Source organism: Manis pentadactyla, chromosome 9, assembly GCF_030020395.1.
Source record: "Manis pentadactyla isolate mManPen7 chromosome 9, mManPen7.hap1, whole genome shotgun sequence".
NCBI classification, from domain to species: domain Eukaryota; kingdom Metazoa; phylum Chordata; class Mammalia; order Pholidota; family Manidae; genus Manis; species Manis pentadactyla.
In genome coordinates, this window is record NC_080027.1 from 29793050 (window position 1) to 29813965 (window position 20916).

The 20916-nt window shown below is 39.5% G+C and overlaps 1 protein-coding gene across 1 annotated transcript in view; it reads right to left on the minus strand.

The window, feature by feature from the left end:
* Nucleotides 1-10912: 10912 nt before the first annotated feature.
* Nucleotides 10913-20916, minus strand: part of CCDC83 (coiled-coil domain containing 83) — a 41687-nt gene continuing 31683 nt past the window's right edge. The window contains exons 7-10 of the mRNA XM_057507164.1: nucleotides 18720-18841; nucleotides 14973-15052; nucleotides 14287-14483; nucleotides 10913-11681 (exon numbers count right to left, since the gene is read on the minus strand). Of these exons, the coding sequence (XP_057363147.1) occupies nucleotides 11520-11681; nucleotides 14287-14483; nucleotides 14973-15052; nucleotides 18720-18841 (561 nt within the window). The 3' untranslated portion in view covers nucleotides 10913-11519. The remainder of the gene's footprint in view (nucleotides 11682-14286; nucleotides 14484-14972; nucleotides 15053-18719; nucleotides 18842-20916) is intronic.

A 20916-nucleotide genomic window follows, 5' to 3' on the forward strand; every position in this document is an offset into this window, starting at 1 on the left:
TTCTGGTCTGAGGTGCATTTTCTTCTTTGCTTTTTCCTTTTTCTTTATGATGAGTATCATTATTTTTGGTAATAAAAGTATACCTAGGTGATTATATTCACTGATGTAATAAAATGTGAAATTTGTTTTAACTTAATTTCCAAAAAGATTTATCTTTGTCCTTTTTGTTACCTTCTAGACCCTTATTGGTAAACTCAACTAAACTAAAACCAATTCATTTCTGTCTTATGGTTAGATGCCTTCAGTCAGGTAAGTTTAAGGGAGAAAATGCTTTGAGTTTGACATATTGATTATTCTGCCAAAGAAACCTCTGACTATATCATGCTTCATATTGAATAGTAAGTAGGATTTGGAGTATATGATAGAAAGAGGGATTAAAAGCTTTGCATCAATAAATGTCAGCATAATATTTGTCATGGTTGGAAAAATAATCTTTAGTCAATATACTTTGTTGATTTTACCAGTTTTTAAGTTTCACCATTATTAAACCATTTTCATCTGGGAAATTAATTGTACTTTAGTAAGTTAACATCCTCAACATTACAAATTGTGATTTGTCTCTTGTGTTTGAGTAGATGTTATATTAGGGGTCTATGGCTTGTTCTGTTTGTTTATGTTTGTATGTTTTAGGTTGTAAAGGTGTTTCCTCTTACTGCCCAAACAACTTTTGGGTTTGTTGGATAGGTATTACTGATATTTTACAAGTTTTACAGATTGGAATCAGAAACTAGAAAAGGAACTTACTCGGGTCAATAAGCTAACAGGCAGGGAAGTCAGACTCTTGGTTTTATGATCAGTAGTTCTCTCTGTGACCTGCTGTTGTTAATTCAAATGTATAAACTGAAATGGGAATTGTGTTCCTCTGTAGACTGATGACCACTCTTCATTGGCAGGTGGTCTTCTCCTGTGAAGCACATTTCCTGTCTCTTGCTCTGATGCCAAGACATGATTGACAAGGAAAGATGCAAAACATAATCATGTTCTTTTGTCAAAATAAAACAGCTGAGGTAAATCAGCGATTGAATGCATAACTACAACATGCTATAAACTTACACATGCCCACACTATCTTATTATTACTCTCCTAACTTAGTGGCTGCAGAGAGATGATGAAATTAATAGCTGCAGAGGGCAAGCTATATCCCTACCAAATCATTTTCAAAATTAATTTTTTGCTTTTAACATCTTAATTGTCATGCAACATTATTTTAAGATAGCCTTTTTTTAACCAATGATTTTGAGAGTCTGTGTTTTGAAAGAGACCTAATGTGAGACTAGGAATGGTTTATTCTCCACATGGCCAACAAAAATGGCCCTTGGAAAACAGACCTTTCTATGGGACAAGTTTCTCTTTAAGTTAGAATAAAGGCTCTTCTCTCATTCATCATCATCAACAAACATGTTTCCAAAATTCTGAGAATTCAGAGTATTCAGAATTCAGAATTCTGATGCAAATGCTCATTCCTCAACACTCCATGGAGAAAAACAGTATCTCCCCAGGGTGAGTGTGGTTCCTGAGTGTCAGCAGTGGCTGGGTCACAGTGTGTGTAGAGAAGTTACAGAACTCAGCCAGATGAGCTTATTCTTGACTTCCAGAAAAGATGGCTCCACAGCTTCCATCAGTGGCCTCTGCAACTACCTTAGATATTTGTCTTGCCACACTTGTTCTGACTAGCTTTTTGGAACTCCGCTGTCTGAATAGACTTAATGGAAGGACTGCATATTACTTCCATGCAGTGTTCCTCAGAAAACCTTAAGCTGATTCCCTGTTACCACTAAGTGATGTTCCTTTTGATGTGTCACCAATCAGAGATGTTCTTAAAGTCTTAGCTAGCATTTCTAGTGTAATGTTGGTGTAAGTACTTGGTAAATGACACATTTGTTATTGATGTAGCATACAGGTAGAGTTTTTATGCTATATGACAGTGACCGCATTGTCAAATTTGTGTAAAGTTCTTCTCATATTGTTTCTTTTGGAGCAGATAGGACTATCTCGAGGCAGAGTAGGTTAAACTGATTGTAGGCAGGTAGCTAGAGGAGAGAAAAGGGAGGGGATGTTTTATGGAAACTTTGTTTCTTAATATGTTTTCATCAAGATTGCCTTTCCTTTATTTGCTAATATATTCTAATATTTGGTCTTCAGTCCCAGTTCCCTACACAAAGTGACTAAATCCCTAAGGAAGAAATACGAATGACCGGTGGGAAAAAAATTCGTCTTTAGTAAAGTGATTTAAAAATTCAAATGGCAACAAGGGAGCTTTCCAGGTGTAAGACCATTCTTAGTGTTTTTTTAATGTATTTGTTCATTTCATCAAGCCTATGAAGGAGGTACCTTTTTTATTTATATTTTACAGATGAGGAAACTGAGGCCTAGAGAGGGTAAGTAGGTGTGATCTTTACCTTCTAAGTGGTTAAGCTGCAATCCTCTGGGTCCCTGTGGTCTAGCTGTAGGTCTGCTTATAACCACTTTCCTGTATAGTAGTGTCGAGGATGCCATTTTTTGCCTATCAGACAGCATTTGTATGTATAACAGTACAGACAAGAGGCACAGAGTTTGATTGCCAATCTAAAGCTGAGGTGAGTATAAGCTCACACAGCTTTTTTGGGTGGAATTTAGTAGTTGTCAGAAGTCTTGAGAATTCCCACCCTTGATCTAGTAATTACACTTCTGGGAAATATACTCAGGGAAATAATCTGTGGATGGGATTTTGGCTAGGGGACTTGTTTTTAACTGTTGCCTAGCACATGAGTTTTAAAAAAAAGTGTCTGTATCAAAGAAGAGGAGGTCAGATTAATGGGGTGCATCTGTCACTCCCTGAAGCTACCTGTGAGATGGTCCCTGAAACAAAACAACCTGAGTGTTATGGGTCATTTTACATCAGCGGATAGTAGACAGAGACTTGGAGCAGATCTTTACTGCTGTCATCCCAGAGTAGAGGCCAGTATGTACTACTGGGTCTGCCAATTCCCAGGCCAACCAAAGGTAAGAGATGTATTTTTTCCCCCTCAGAGGAGGGCTTGTCTGCTAGGGATGAGGTGGAAGAAGGGAGTGTCCACTGAAGACAGGAAGAATACTGACTGGTCCAAGGTATTTAGAACAAGATTCTTTACCAGTCTTTGCATACATGTCTTAAAGTTTCTCCCCAATGAAACACATGATAAATTGTCTCCCCAAAAGTAGCTTCCTGAGAAAGGCAGGTGTGATTCATCACATGGGGGATTCATGTATCTGGGTGGCTCCAGCTTCTTCCCTTCATTCCTGCACTTTAACTGCTGGAATCAGTGTGTCTGCTCATTAAGTACTCAAGGCCTACAACAATTACAACCTTTCTTATACCTTCATTCTTGAAACTTCTACTCAGATTTTTTTCTCTTCATTGCCCTTAATAGAAATCTGGAGTTTTCTGCATATTTGCTTCTATATTTTTTACCTGTTTTGCATGTTTGAATCCTATCAGTCCTGGGAAGGACCATTGCCAACTCTGATCATATGGGGGACATTGTAAGTTGTACAGTCCTTTCAGAATGTCACAAAAATATTTTTTATCCTTTTCCCTGTAACTTTTGGAATTCTAAAGAAATTAATCCAAAGTACAGAAAATACTTTATGCAGAAGAATACCCATCACAGTGATTGAGATTACCAAAGGAGCAACTGCATGGAGTAGGAAAATGGTCAATAATGAGCCCTGGAGAATATCTCCATTATTGAAGGATAGTAAAGGATTACAGGGGACCAGGAAGGAACATTTGGAACTGGAGACCAGGAAAGAGATGTCAAGTATATAGTTGAAGTAGGAAATGGTCAACACAAGTGAAAGATTTAGACCTGCCCATTGGATCCAGCAATTAATGAGAATAGGAACTAAGTTAGGAACTTAAACCTAACTACCTATACCCAGGCATCGGCAGGGTAAGAACAATAAAGGGCATACGGGCAAAGGAAGAGTTTCCTTTCGGATGAAAGTGAATCCATTTCTTTGTGCATCTACATTGTGTCCTCTTACTTGCCAGTAGTTCTAGTGCAAGAATCAAACAGGACAGGGTTTTGCTTTTGCGGAATGTTTTTTTTTTCTTTTGACTATAGGCAATGAACAAATATTTTATGGAAAATGATCAGTGCTGTGATTAAAGGTGTAAAGGGATAGAGTGATTTGAGCCAAGTATTGTGCTGTTTTACATTCAAAGAAGACCTCTGATGAGGTGATCTTTGAACAGAGACTTAAGGGAGGAAGCAAGGCAGTATGTAGAGACTGGGGTACCCCTACTCGTACAGGTGGAGGGAAAACAGATCTTCAAGGGGGCTGTGTTTAGTTTCTCTGAGAAGCAGAAATGAAACCAGGGAGGGTTGGGCAGAGTGGGTGAGAGGGAGCTTGGTAAAAGCTGAGGTGATAGTGGGCCAGGGCTTTCCAGGCCATACTGTTTGGGTTTCATTCTGAGTTGGCAAGACATTGCAACTACAGAGGGGTCTTCAAAAACTTACTTTCGTAAGAGGATGGCTGTCGCTGCTGTACTGAGAATGGACAGTAGAGAGAAGAAACTGGCAAACCAGTCAGGAGACTATTGCAACCATTTCCAGTGTGAGCAAAATTTAGGTCTTACAAGGAGGAGCTGCCAAAGATATGGGACAAACAGTGGAAAAAGAATATACTAGACTTTGGCAAAGATGGTGGTACAGGATCTCCTGAACAACTCTTCTCCCATGGATACACTGAATGTACAGCTACACGCAGAACCATTACCTCTGAAAGAAATATAAAAACACTGAGACACATCAAGTGAATAAGAAAATATTCACATTGAAGTGGTTAGGAAAGGCTGACACATTCTCACCATATACTCACCCCCAGCACAGCATCATACAATTGAGAGAGAACTCCAATTCCAGCTTTTCCCTGAGGAGTGAAGGATTTGGACTCCACACCTGAATTTTTGACTTGCAGCCAAGGAATGGGCCTCTAAAGCACCTAGCTGTGAAAACCAACAAGGCTTGTGTTCATGAAACCTGCAAGATTATAGGAAACAAAGGAGTTAACAGTTGCTCACATGAGGACTTGTCATAGGTCTCCACACCCTGTAGCCCTAGAGAGCACAGAGAGAACAACCAAAATTGCCCAGGTTGCTGGCTGCAGTTCTCCCTGGAGAACAGTGGAATTATCTGACACTTCCCACACCATCTCCCTGTAGACTGTCCATGTTGTCATCTCTCCCAGAAGAGCTTGTACCCACATCTGTACCCCAGTTTTTGTGCTGCTGCCTAAGAGACTGGTTCCCAGATCACCAGGATTCAATATCCAGTGGGGCTTCCATTCTTGACTCCCACAGGACCATAGCAAACAAGGCATTGTTAACTGGATATCCCCTCAGGTCAGCACAGAGAACAGACAAAAATGCCTGTCTTTCAGTCTATGTGAAAGAGGTACAGCTATGTACTTTAAAGCTGCTTCTCTAACTTGGCGCATACCTAGGGGCTGACTTTGATCCTCCCCAGGGACCAGGGAAGACCAAGGACATCTCACTGTCTCCCTGTAGTGTGATCCAGCTTGCCAGTATCTCTCTAGAAGGTGCTTGTAAATGTGTCTTTGCCTACAAATTGGTAGGTGTCAGCTTTCAGATGTTAGGTATCTTTGCTGTTTCCATGGTCCTTAAGGTGTTCCTCTCATCTTACAATCTGCTGAGCAGCTTAACCACACCCCAAAGCGGCAGGATGAAAGAAGCTGAGAGAAAAAGAGGGGAAGAGAGGACCTAGAAATTGTGAACAACTGCTCACATCTCATTTGGTCAGACCTTAGTCACATGGCTGCAAGGGAAGCTGGGAAATAGTCTTTAATTTTGGTGACCATGTACTCAGCTAAAAAAGGTAAATGAATGCAGTATTATAGAAGTGGGTGAATAGATCTGAAAGAAACTAGCAGCCACTGTCAGTCATGCAACTGTTATGAAAAGAATTGCAAATTTCTTGAACCTTTTTCTGATGAATGACTTCAAAACTCTACCATATAAGTTGAGATCTGAGATATCCTGAAAAAAGAATTCTAGTTTATAGTTTCAGAATTGAAGTATTTTGAAGAAGTTAAATATAATAACTGTTAAAAGCTTTAAAAAAATGAAAAATAGCACAAAGTCAAACTTGTAGTCCTCAGCAAATGTTTGTTACAAAACGTTGAAAATGTATACCTTTTCACCAAGTTTTAGGCCCAGCTTATATTGCACATTAATAGTTTTACGAAAATAGCACAAATGTCACAGAAGGCAATTTTTAAGTGGCTAGGGAAAAAATGATTGATGCAAAAAGTAGTATAACAAAGAAATCAAAGATCTAAAGTTAATCGCACACTTGCACAGAACCTCGAGCGAGGCTGGAGCACACCGTCATCCCTATTCCATGTCTCAGATCTCTAGGAGAAATGCCTCCTGGCCTCAGTCATACTGAGGGGAGTGTAACATAGTTAATTGTCATTCCTCTTAGGGGGGAAAATGTTTCAAGGCCTTGCATATATTTACAGCTAAGACTATATAAAAAGATAGCCCTTACCCAAGAAGGTGAGAGGTGGGCAAGTTGAACACAACTTGAGGAAGGAAATGCTGACAAAACCTTTTACTAAGAATCTGAAGGCATCTGAATCTGCAGTCCCTTCAAGCTCAATTTGCTCTGCTGAAAATCTGAAAATATTTCTATGTGACAAATTTTGAAAAGTATTTTGAAGGATTTTAGTACTTAATCACATCATAAGAATAGAATGACCTGGAACATAACCAACCTAAAGAGTCGTGGTCAGAAAAAGCAGTCTGAGAACTTGAGCCTCATAAAGTCACAGGAATAGGAAATGGAAACACTTAATCAAGTTAAGTCACTAATATTTACAAAGCTTCCACTGCCTGAGGGCATGTTTTCCTGTGTCTAGTGCAAAAGCCAGTTTTATTCCAAGAAAAATACAGAGAACTGTTGTGTTGAGATCTAGTAAAACAAGCAAGGAACAAGCATGCCTTTAACAAACAGCCCATTATTGCCCCCCAAATTGCCTGGCCTCCCCGTTCCCTGTATCACTCTGCTGTCTAACTACAGGACACAAAAGAAACAAAAATGTTACCATTGACCCACAGGGCTACCTGCCCTGCCTCTCCCACATTCCTAAGAATTTTGGAACTGGGTTTACTACTTGTCCCTACAGCCTGATGGAGATTAGCAGATCCAGAGATGGCCTCTTGGAGCGCTTATACCAGGTGGCAACTGCATCCCTCTCCCCAGCCACCCCAGGACAGAAAGAATACAGCTGTCATCAGACTAACTGGCACATCACCGCCCATGACAGATGGGACGCAGACACTGTGCTGTCACATGAATGCACTACAAGGGCAGACGTCTTGGGCCTTACTTCCAGAGATTGCTGTTAGAAGCCGTCGTCATTTCAGCTGCCTTATGTTGCATGTCTGCTTTGTGCCCATTACATGCACTCTTTCTAATTTTTTTTAATTTTTAAACTTTTTAAATTAAGGTATCATTGACATACACTCTTAGAAGGTTTTGTATGAAAAACAGTGTGGTTACTAAAATCACCTGTATTATCAAGTCCCCTCCCATACCCCATTGCAGTCACTGCCCATCAGTGTAGTAAGATGCCACAGTCAGTACTTGTCTTCTCTGTGCTACACTGTCTTCCCCATGACCCCCACACACCATGTGTACCAATCATAATACCCCTTAATCCCGTTCTCCCTCCCTCCCCACCCACCCTCCCTCACCCCTCCTTTTTGGTAACCACTAGTCCCTTCTTGAAGTCTGTGAGTCTGCTGCTGTTTTGTTCTTTCAGTTTTACTTTGTTGTTATACTCCAGAAATGAGGGAAATCATTTGGTACTTGTCTTTCTCTGCCTGACTGACTTCACTGAGCATAATACCCTCTAGCTCCATCCATGTTGTTGCAAATGGTAGGATTTGTTTCTTTCTTATGGCTGAATAGTATTATTCCATTGTGTATATGTACCACCTCTTCTTTATCCATCTACTGATGGACACTTAGATTGCTTCAGCATCTTGGCTATTGTAACCAGTGCTGCAATAAACATAGGGGTGCATATGTCTTTTTGAATCTGAGAACTTGTTTTCTTTGGGTAAGTTAAGTGACTACGCAAGATGCAAGGCAGCCAGCCTGACTCCACAGAATGTGTTTTCCTATACTCTACCCTCTTCACACCTCCTGAATTTCTTCAAGTTTATCTAATTCCTGGAGAAAAATAAGCTATTTCCTAGCCTGAGGCTGAAGCTGTTGACACCCAGTCTCTTCTCCCCAACCCCAAAATCATGAATAACAATGTATAAAACTCACATGCTTGTTATTCTGAGAACTGAAACCTACGTAAAATCCTCCTGAACTCATCTTACAATTTATTTTCCAAATCTCTTTCTAAAGGTGCTAAAAATAGAACATTGTAAGTTAAACACAATCCCCTAACCCATCTAGAATGTCTTCTCCTTTCTCTTACTTTTCCTTGCTTCCTCTGCTGTTAGTGCTGAAAAGCAAAAGCAGATTTTACCAGCCCAGAGAGGCCTCTCTGGCCCATTAGACTCTTACTAAACTATGAGCATCTTGAGGAAAGGGGCAGTTTTATTTTGCCACCTTAATGCCTTGCACACAGTGCCTGACTGGAAGGACTTGATAAATGCTGCATTGAATAGGTGATGCTGATAGGAAGTTCAGTGGTAAATGAATTTATTGAGACTTCCTTTGTAATGGCTTCAAACAAAACTACAACCCTAGTCTGTTTAGAGTTTGGGTTCAGAAAACCCGGCAGATTGTTAGATATACTGAAAATTCTAAACACAAGAAATGTTACTAACAGAAGGAAAGAACTTTTTCCCCTTTTCCAAAGGATGCCTTTTCGACTTTGACATCTTCTTGGCAGCAAATAAAGACTTTTTAGTCATTTGATATTTTCTTCCAATTCAAATTCACATTGTGAAGGAGAAACTGCCACAAGTAATAAAATTAATATTGGCATGTCCATGTTATGCCTGGCTTGTTTTAATAATCTCATGGTCTGAACTTTACAAGTATGAGAGAAAAGCAATGTCAATTTCTGCTGACCTCCTGAAACCAGTGAGCTGTCACATAGCCTTCATTTGTAGCTTACTGGAAGCTGATTTGTCCCAGTGGAAAGTCAGTAATTTTATTTTTCCTGAGAAGAGTAAAGATAAATCTTATCTATAAAAGTTTTACCTTTCTTTGTTAAAAAGAAAATTGGCAAATCCACTCCATGTAGTTATAACTTTTCCAAGGACATTTCTGTTTCTGTTGACCTTTGAAAGACTACCCTAACAAAGTATTCTGCCTTCCTGTCGGGACACACTCATGCTCCCATATTCAAAGCAAGACATAAGCATAGCCTTTCTACATCATCACTTTATGGAATAGGTTGAAATAAGGATATTTGAGGGATAATTTTGGAGAAAACTTTTTGAAATGTAAAATGTATCAGTCAAATACACAGATCATAAGTGTCCTGCTTGATGAATGTTTATGAAATACATCCGTGTTACCTGCCAGTAGGTCAAGATTACCAGAAAACTCCTCCTGTACCATTCTAGTCATTCACCACCACAAAGGCAACCACTATGCTGACTTCTATCATCAAGGCTGCTATGCTTGTCCTGTTTTTGCATGTTCTGTAAATGGGTTCGTACTGTGTGTGTATGCTCTTTTGTGGCTCAATATTATTTTCACTCAATATTATGTCTGTAAGATTGCTCTATATAGCTACATTTTACATTTGGCAATAGTTAATTCTTTTTCATTGCTGTATACTATTGTGTGACTATAGCATAATTTATTTATATATTCTCCTGTCAGTGGTCATTTGGGCTGTTTCAAATTTTGACTCTTATCAGTGAAAGTGCTGGAACATTTTTATCCATGTTTCCTGGTAAACACAAGCTCACATTTCTGTCTCATATTAAGCCAAGAGTGGAATTGCTAGATCATGACTTAATACACACGCGCACACGCACACACACACACACACACACACACATTCAGTTTAATACTGTCAAACGTATTTCAAAGTCTTTGCGTCAATTTGTGCTCCCATCAACAATTTTATGAGAGTTCAAGTCCCCTTAATTTCCTCTATCTTTTTAATAATGTCTAAAATCTGTAGTGATGTTTCCTTTTTCATTTGTTTTTCTCTATATTTTGATTAGTCTTACTACGAGTTCTCAATTTTCATTAACCCTTCAAAGAACCAGCTTTTGGCTTTCTTGATTTTCTCTTGTATGTGTCGGCTTTATGTTTATTTCTGTCATTACTTCCTTTCTTCTACTTTCTTTAAGGTTTATTTTTGCTAGTTTTTCAAGATTATTGAGATAAAATGTAAATGTTGCATGTGCACTTGCAAAGAGTATGTATACTACAAATGTTTAACTTTTTATATCCTTAAAGAGTTTTTTTTTTGTCTGTTGGCCTATGAATTATTGAGAGAGGTGTGGTAAGATCTTTATGTCTGCCTGTGAATGTCTTTTTTTCTTTTTTTATTGTGGTAAAATGTACATAACATGGTTTACCACAATGTTTTTCAGTTTGGTAAATTTTACTTTATGTATTCGGACATCAAGTTTATTAGGTGCATACAAATTTAGAATTGTATATCATCTGTACAGACAGATCTGTATGTTGTTATGAAATGTTTCTCTTCATATTCTCTTTATTTCTCTTAATACTTCTTAACCTCAAAGTCTACTTTGATAGTCACATCACCTTTATTTTGGCTAATGTTTGCATGGTATACTTACTTTTAATCTATCTGTGGCCTTGTATTTAAAAGGTGTTTCTTGTAAAAATCTTTATAAGTAGATCGAGCTTTAAAATAGAATGCTGATGTCAAATTCAGGCAGTCACACTGTCCCTGGCTTGTGGTACCCATAAGATGGAAGTGGTAATGATCTTGCATAAGGACATAGCAGTTTACTTGATATAGCTGATTGGAGAGTTATCTCCCTATGGGTGCAATATTTTTGTACAACAAACTACCACCCTCAAATTTATTTGTTTCTACAATGTGTTATATTCATTAGAAGTAGTGTTTGGGTAAAGAAGAATAGGCTTGAATTGTGGACTAGCTGTCTCGTTTGGCACCCACAGAGAGAAAGATGTGTAATCCAGTGCTATGCAAACTTACATATTGTCTTAGAAGAATTTCTAATTGAGCTATTTCATACTAGAATCATAGATTAATGAGGGAATTTTTAAGTGGTGAGGAACCTCAGAGACCATCTTGGGCCCACTGTCATGCTTCTGAATATTTGAATATGGAAATATAAAGTGTATTCTCATTTTTGTCACTCATGCTATGCAGATAAATGAATAGCTGGATACTTGGAACTTTGATTTTAAATGCAATTATGACCTTTAGAAATAACTGGTTTAAAAATGGACCAAACTGTAAATTCAGTGGGCAACTGATACTTTTTAGTTGCTAAAGAAAATGTATAAGGAAAAGATGTTGTTTTTACTTTGTAGCTTTCAATGTTAGAGGAAAGACTTCACCATTTTATATGTGATGTGGCTTTCCGGGCTCCTGACATCTTCATAGAATTTGACTGGAATTTCCTTCTCTTGAAAATGAATGGGCATTTTCTTGCCCACAACACTCATGAGTTTCACTTTCAGGGGGCCCAGGTTTACATAATCCTGTTGGTGAAGAGACAGAGATAATAGGAGAGGTTATTCAACAAATTACTGGCCTCAATAGGTTAGGTTTTCTTTATTACAGTAGGTCTTTATCTGATAGATCTCATTTCCTTCCTAATTGCCTGAATGCTATATAACATGTGAAAATGCTACTGTAAATAAAAAACCACTCAGTAAACTTATATACCCCGTGGGCGTGGTAGGCAAGATTGCCCAAGGAGCAGTCAGCAAAGCTGGCAGTCACATCTTTTGGGAGATTGGGTCAGAGGCACCAGCCAAAGTTGGCAGATAATACCCTCTAAACTCTTTAACTGTAAAAAAATTAAAAAGTGTTGAATATCACTTTGTCTATAGATATTCTAATACTGAGCAAAGTCTTCAAGAAGGTTGTGCTTTTCACAAAGCCAAACCAACAGAATTAGAAGTCTAATTTATATGAAATCCTACAGCCAATCCCAAATTAGGTGGAGACAGCTCACACCCTCCCCAGTGTGCCTTTCTCTTGGGGAGACTCCCCAAGTCATAATTCTCTCTTTTGAATTCCTTCAAATCTTCAGCAAATCTTTCCTGAGTTCTCACTGTGCACCAGGTCCTGTACCAAGTGCTGGAGTACAGTGGTAAGTTCACAGACTGATCAGGAAGACAGATACAGGTGGGATATTCCTTTTGTTCAGTAATTTATGATTTTCTTATTTGTCTTCTACTAGCATGTAAATGATTTGAGGATAGGGCCTGCCATATAGGCATTTTTGAGACTTAATTTCTTCCTGTTCTCCCCTCATATTCCCAAGCATCTAACAAATACATGACATGTTGTGGGGTTCCCACATTTATGAGAATTTAGGAGAACCAGAGAATGGAAAAGGAAGGCAATGTTTTATTTCTCAAAAATACATATGATTGTATTTGGTTTAAAATATATATCATCATAGAGCTACAATAATTGTAAGATAGGAGAAAAGCAAATTGATAGACATCTACCACATAATTCAGCATCATCTGGATTAAGATTCTCAAGTAATTCACTGTATTAGTCTGCTCAGATTGTCATAACAAAATACCATAGACTGCGTGGCTTAAACAACAGAAATTTGTGTCTCACAGATTGGGAACCTGGGAAGTCCCAGGTCGATGTGCTAGCATGACTGAGTTCTGGTGAGAGCTCTCTTCCTGGTTTGCAGATGCCTGCGTTCTCACTGTGTCCTCGTAAGGCAGAGCCTTTTCTTATAAGGCCACAGTCCTATCAGATTAGGGTCCCATCTTTATGACCTCACTTAACCTTAATTGCCTCCTAAAGACACTTATCTCCCAATATAGTCACATTGGGCATTAGGTCTGGTCTTCAGCATGCAAATTTGAGTGGGGCAGGAGAGCCACAATTCAGCCTGTAGCATACACAGTGCCATTTCCACCACATCAAAAACTCTCATGGAAAGTAAGAAGGTTTTTCAGTCAACCAGATGGTATGTAATTTTCCAATTATATAGACAATTTTCCATTAGCCTGAGGTCATCATAACATACCAGGTGTCATGATTCCAAGATACTCATGGGGGTGTTAGAATGCTACAGAGGTTAGAATGTTAGTCTTTAAATTGTCATTTGATGGTAGCAGGACTGATTTATAGTTAAAATGGTTTTTGTAGATTCGTTCATTTTTTTCTGCTTTCTTACATCACTTCTATCAGATTTTAAGTCTTAAGAAAACTTCATTGGTAGTACCAAGAATCAAAATAACAAGGGGTGGATGTGGGAGTAATTGGAATGTACCAAAAAGGTTTTAAAAGGAGAAAACTTGATACTCCAAGTTTCACCTAATGGTACATGTGGTGGTTTGTACTTTCAAAGATGGCCACACTAACAGATACCCTATTCCATATGATTTTCTTAAAATGTGATGCTTCCTCCTCTTTCAAGATGCAGGAGCTTCATTCTCTCTCCCTTTGGGTGGAACTTTGTAATTACACAATCAGTAGCACATGACGGAAGTGATGGTGTGTGATTAACAAGGCTAAATCATACAAAACATTGCAGCATTTCATGTACTTCATCTTGGCCTCTGGGATTGTTTGTTCTGGGAGAAGCCAGCCACCATAACAAAGGGACAACAGAGGTGCTCTGGGGAAAGGTCCATGTGTAGAGGAATTGAGGCCCCAGTTTAGCCAGCACCAACTTGGGAGAACCAGTGTGAAGTGGATCCTCCTGCCCCAGTCAAACCTTCAGATGGCTGCAGCCCCAGCCAACATATGACTCAATTGCCTGAGAGCCCAAGTGAGAACTGTTTGGCGGAGCCCTTCCCAAATTCCTAACCAGCAGAGTCCTGAAAGAGAGTAAGTGATTATTGTCATAAGCCACTGAGTCTGGGGATAATTTGTTATGTAGCATTGGACAGCTTACATGGTGTACTAGAAATGGGGTCTATAAATGAATATATGTAACAAACTGCATAAGAGGAAGCATGAAATTAATATTCAATGAGAGGTGAATGGTAGGCAAATTTTACTAATAATTGCAAATAGAATTTTCTAATACTCATATTTTAGTTTAATTTTCTCCATTAATAGAACATTCTCTTACTAGTCAAGTTGTTTTCTCATGAATCTTACCTTGAAATCCTGCTCATCCTCATACAGTAAATATTTCATAGCGGAGGCCCCAGACTTGGTGTGTGAGCCCTCTTCATCCGTCTGCCGGTGCTGGCCGTGTCTGACGCTGTCCTTGTCACTAAGGTGTAAAGGACTGCCTTCCACTGAGGAGCTCATCTTTGCTTCCACAGGTTGCAATTCTGACTTTCCTGGGATGAATGCAAATGAATTATGTGTACAGTTTGGACAGATTAAAAAAAATACAGTACATACTTTGTCACATTACTTATTAATTTGAAAGACCTCTCAGAAGCAGAAATGTAGAATCTATGTGTTAAAGCGAGAGTCCCATTTTTAGAAATTTTATCTCAGTTGTATTTCTTTCTGTTAGCTAATAAGTTAGAGTAATCATATGAAAACCTACACATATGTCAGTATTTTGGTTGGTCAGCTAAATTGGAACCCTAACCATGCCGCAGTAGACAACACTCCATCCCTCTCCACCAGTATTTGTTCAATTTGCTGTGAAATGTGATAACTTTGATAGGTCTAGAGAAAAGACATGGGCTAGGACATGTGCGGCAAGAAAATACGGAGGAGCTGGCGGGTGTCTATACCCTAAATAGTTCTTGGATATGAGGTACCTGTCTGTAATAGATGCTTAATAAATGTCAAATTAAAACATCACCTTTACAATAAAATCATACCTATATAGGTTTCTGGCAGCTCCAGATACTTTTCCTCAGGTGGCACTTCCTGTCCAGCAGCTTGGGTGAGATACAGCTGCCTAAAAGAACAAGTAACAAAGGCCTCTGTCAGTGAACAATCCACTGCCTCACTAGTGCCTGCGCTTTGCCAGGTGCAGGAAACACACCCATGAGAAATGAAATGTAGTTTCTACCCTGAGGAGCCTAGGGCCCAGCAGGGTGGTGGACAGGCTTTCAGTATGTTAGGGTGATGGTTGGTGCCGTGATGGGTAATGAGCATAAAGTGAGACATGAGAAGTGCCTGACTCGGCTTTAGGAGGTGAGGGAAGGTTTACTGGGAAGAGATGGGCCCTCTGCTGAGCACTGAAGTGCCAGCAGCTGTTTGCCAGAGGAGAGCTTGGGGTTGGGCGTCATTCCGTGAACGGAGTAACACCCTGAGAGTCCCACATGAGCGTGAGCAGGATACCAGTTAGGTCATGGCTGTAGTAACCCAGGTGAGGAGTGATCATGGCCTGACTGGGATGGTTTTAAAATGAAGAGGAAAAGAGGAAGACAGTGAGCAGCGGGAGTCCAAGATGACGCCTAGGGGCTGGCTTTCAGTGAGCAGCATATTCCGGCTATAGCCTGGTGAGCTGTATGTCTGCTGTTGCAGCTCTCTGCACATATATTTAATTCTGTGCTCTGCTTTTCAGATGCCCACTGAGTTTTCAATCAGAAAATAAGATGCCGTGAAAGCTCCATTTGGCTTTTCCATGCAGTTTGCCTGAAGACAGCATGAAGCAACTGGGCCCTTGCAGGTATTCAAACCACCCGTCATTCTTAGCAGTTCAGCAAAGTGAATCCCCTGGCTCACAGGCTGTCAGTTAAAGAACATGAATAAAGTGTTTGTCAAAATTCTTAAGGCTCCCACAAATAATGTCACTACATACAGTATTTATATCTGTAAAAACTTGTTAAGGCTCAATTTAGTAAAGGTCAGTTTCACATGTAGCTCTGGTCTGCAGGTACACATGTCAGAAGCCATAGAATTCTTTTCTGGTTTTATCATTTTGAATAATTAAGGTCTTACTAAATGTTATAACCTTTATAAATCTGGTTTCTCTCTTAATCATTAGTTTGTTGTCACTTCTGTACCATCATAGGACAACAATACTTGATATGTAATGATACAGAAAATATTTTAAAGAATGTCATTGTGTATGAAGTCAGTGTCACATTAGTAGGAGTTGGTCCACTTAGCCTTAGCTCTGTGGCACTGGAGGCCCTGCTGGCTGACCCTTGCCTCACCTCATGTATCAAATCCTGTGGCATTCTATGTGAGCTGTGATGGGATAAGTTTGGGGAGCACTGGATGGGAAATGTAGTAACTCTATTAGCTAGAACACCCCATCTTCATCCAAATAGGAAAACAGAAGTTTCTGCATGTCCATGGGGGACAGCTCATATCTATTTCTTACCCTCCTACTAGTATTAGTTCTCAAGAAAGAGGTGGAAAGGGCAGTTACCATAAAATATATAATGTGTTATATTTCTTTGACTTGAAAATGCCCCTGAATACACTCAAAGTTATCCTGAATAAGCAGTGCTGCAGATAATTGAGGATTTACACATTTCTCTCTTTCTTTATGCAGCTCTTTCTAAAATGTCCTAAACACATGCCTCAAGGAGTTTACAATCTAGTAAGGAAACAGACATTCAATAAGTAATCTCGAGTGTGATAAATGCTGGTTACAAAAGTACAGTTCAGGGTGTCAGGGAAGCACCACCAGGGCACTGAACCTAGTTCTTACAAATGCCATCAGGCTGTTTTTTTCTCTTGGACAGATTTGTATTACATCTCTCCCAGCTCTGAAAAAAGACTAAGCACCCCTCTCTCACTAAAGAAAGCAACTCAAGAAACACTGATGAACAAGGTGGATTTTACTGATTTTTGTGGGAAAGACAGAAGATACGATTAAAATGCATACAACAGAGAGAACAACTTAATGAAAATCACCATTAAAAGTTTCTCATCTCCTTCCTGTCCTTGCCAAGTTTTCTCTGGCCAGTGAAAGAATTCCCCTTTGTTATTATTACCACTTCACGTCCCGTTAGTGCCCGTTACCACCGAGTCAGATACACCAGACTGAGCTGGCTGAAGCAGGAAGTTGAGGTGGCATTTCAGGGGTGGCTCTTTGCTCAAGTTTGGTCAGTTCAGAAAAGAGGACCATGGACAGCAGGTAGAGCAGCTGTGAGAAGCCACAGCACCAGCGCCAGCTGGCAGAGGTGAGAATGACTGCAGAGAAAGTGTGAGCAGCAGCAGATGGCAAAGAGGAGAGGCAGGACAGGAGCGTGGAGCTGGAGGCCTGAACAGACAGGAGGGCTGCCAAAAGCTTGGCCTCTGGGAGGCCAGTAAGGCCCCCACCCCAAAGGAGCTCCCAAGGCCCCCAGCACACAAGAGCAGCAACACAGGAATCCAGCAAACAGTTCACCCAGTCTGCCTGCCTGCATCATCTCCAGTGAGGCACACACAGACTGGCAGGGAGGCAGGTAGCCTCTCTCCCTGCCCTGCCCCACCCAGCTTTCGGCCTCTCAAGTAACCACACTCCCTCCCAGTTTCTCCAATCTTGTGTCCTGACACCATCACTGAACCCAACAAACAAAAATCCTCCGATGTACCTATGTCCACCCTTCTTGGAACACAGGAAACTTGTAAACAAAAAATACTTTATTAGGTTTAAAATAGTATTCTTCCATGCCACACAAGCAACAGGAGCTACCTTGTTAAGATGTTTTCCTGCCCCTCCCACTATGTTGAACTTCACTGCTTTAATTTCTAGGCCCAGACATTTCCCTCCCATCTTACCCTACACTTGTGTGATTTGTCTCCCCTCTCCCAAAAATGTCACTTTTTAGATTATTTCCTGTTTCTGACTATTTGTTCAAATTGTGAATGCCACTTTGAGTTTTTTTTTATTGAAGTATAGTTTATATACAATCTTATATTGGTTTCAAGTATACAACACAGTGGATCAACAGTTACTCACATTACTAAATCCTCACCCCAACTAGTGCAGATACTATCTGTCAACATAGGAAGATGTTACAGAATCATTGGCCACTTTGAGTTTTAATTCCATATTCCCAGCCCCTAGTTTTCCATTATGACTGGTATATTAAGACTTTTTTTTGTCAGGTAAGAAAGAGAGGTAACCTAAAGTACAAAGCCATGTATGCATTTGTTTCTCTTGTAGGAATAAATGTGACTTCAGATGCCAGGCTATTTTCTCTGTCTAGAAAGTACTTTGACTCTTTCATTAACTATCAAAAGAAATAATTCTATAATCCACAAGGTAACCTGAAGCTCAGAATACCTCAAGGAGCTACCACAAAGTTCCCTCCCTGCTTTGTGCTAACTCCATACCTTGTACATCTTCTGCTGCACGGTTTTCATGTAGACATGAAAATAAAATAAGCATTTATTTTCACATCTATTTTGCCCACTGGCCCAGAGGCTTGTGACAATCACGTTAAGTGTTTGCTATTATGACCATAGAGTATTACTAAAAAAAAGCAAGTCAAAGTTTGTGCTGTACCAATGGTCCATTATAGTAATCTTATACCTTCACCATGGCTATTTTATGAGTTCCTTTCTTTTTAACTATTACAGTCTGGCTGGAGCATTAAAGAATTAAATCATCTTTAAAAAATCACTTTATGGATACAGATGTTTACAAAATACTTTCTAGATAGGTTAATGGCCCTCACCTGGGTATTTTGAGATCCGCAAGTCTACAGTTGAATAGTTGATCAATAAGCACCAAATTTTCTTCTTCCAGTTCATGAATAGTATTTTCCAATTCTTCAACTTCCTTCCTGTGATTTGCAATCTGTTCTCAGAAGAAGAGAATGGATGTGGTTAGAACTTACTGGCTTAGTTCTATTTAATTTTCTGTAAAAATTCCAACTCCTAAAAGTGCATTTGCCTGAGGGGAAGATTTATCCTGACTTAGTTGTTGCTGTGTGTACTTTGCCCTTCCGCTCAGGATTGAAAGGGCAGGACTCTTCTCCAAGCCATTTGCGGACCCTTTGCGGAATCGGTTTGCAGGATTAGGCATCACACTGAGTGGCAGGGAGCGTTCCTTCCGCCTTTCAAAGACATCTCTGGACTTACCTGTGAGCTGGAGGCAGAGATAAACACGAAAATAGGACTAAGATATCAATATGGTATATTTGTCATTTAATGAAGATTTATCTAGGGTTAATTATAAACAATACAGAAAACTAATAATGCTGGAAAAAATACTGTATTATGTCATTTTAAAGAAGAGAAGTGCAGGCCTAGTAACCCTTTCTATCAGCCTCTGTATTATCATTATCTTTTCTCTGAGTGCTGGGGTAGTTCTGAAAATTATCAGGAAGGTAAAATATTGCTTGTTCATTCATTCATTCATTCAATTGTATTGTGTGCCTACTATGTGCCCAAAACTAAAGTACTTTGGGAACATAGATCAACAAGGCACTATAACCTTTAAGGATCTCTTAGCCTAGCGGGAAAGATAGTGATAAAAACAGAAAACAGTACGATAAAATCATACTGGCAGCTATCCAGGCGCTGTGGGAGGACTCGGAGTTTCAACTTCTATCTGCTAGGTGTGAAGGGGGACAGGGGGATTAATAGAAGGAATGACATCTCATCTGGAGCTTGAAGGCCAAGTAGAGATTCTCTAGGGAGACAAGGGCGGGTACATTCTAGGCAGAAGGAACCAAATGTGTAAAGGCACATTTTGTGTAAAGGTATTTTGGTGTGGATAGATACAAAGTGGGAGTAGGGCCAAGTAGGAGAGAAACTGAACAATTAGGCAAGAGCCAAATAATGCTAAAGTCTTATTTTTATTTTGCAGGCGATGGAAGGTGATTGATAGACAAAGCAGGCTAATTAATGTTTACTGAAGAAATATGGCTAATGCAAATATGAACAAAATTTGCCAGTCATATTGATAAAAGTTCCCATCAGTCTTTAAGAAGTGTATTTTGATAACTTTTGTCTAGAGAAGGCCTGATAGTGGGAAGAATGTATAGAAGAATGTTACTTGATAGAACCCCAACTTAACCTCTCTGTCCACCTAAAATAGCATGAGCTACTCAGGTGCTGGATTGAGAGGTGCTCCTGGGGAGAGATCAGGAAAATAGAAGAATTCGAAGAGTATAAAATAGAAAGTGATAGGCTGGTGAGAATAATAGATAAACTGGAAAAAGTAAGTGTCTCCAGGGAATGAAACAATGAAACAAAAAAGGCTTAGGGGTTTAGAGTCAGTGTCTTTGAGTTGACAAGAGTGTAACTGAGAAGGGTGCTCTGAAAGAGATGAGGAACATTTTTTATTTGTAACTGAGACTTAATTTTGCATTTTGAAATTTGGAAGCACTCAGTATATTACCACAGGTATATTTCTATCATGTAAGTCATTTATTAAATGCTTGAATTCTTACTACTGGCAGAGTTCCATGCAAGGTGCAGTAGGGTACGAAAGTGAATAAGGCATGCTTCCTTCCCCCATAAACAGTTTATAATCTGGTTAGCAAATATGCAATTATAATATAAGACATCTCCAGTGCCATAGAAAAGGCTCAAATATTGCCAATGGCTTAGAGTTAGGAAAAAAAGATTCATTATTTACCTGCCTTAAACAATTTAGCAAGACCATTTAAGTCCATAATACTAAATTAGAAAGCTAGAAAGCTAGGGGTTAGGATCTCATACTTTGAGAGATAATCAGGTTGATTACCAGCTTGAATGCCTTAAGCATAGTTTATAATTTTCAAATGTCAAAGGATGAGAAAGGAATTATGGTTAGAGGTTGTAAACAGAGGGAATTCACAGAACATTTGGAAATGTTTGACCTAAGGGCTTTGCATGCCTGGGAGGCAGCACACACAGTTCTTGGTCTCCTTCCAAAGCTGGGAA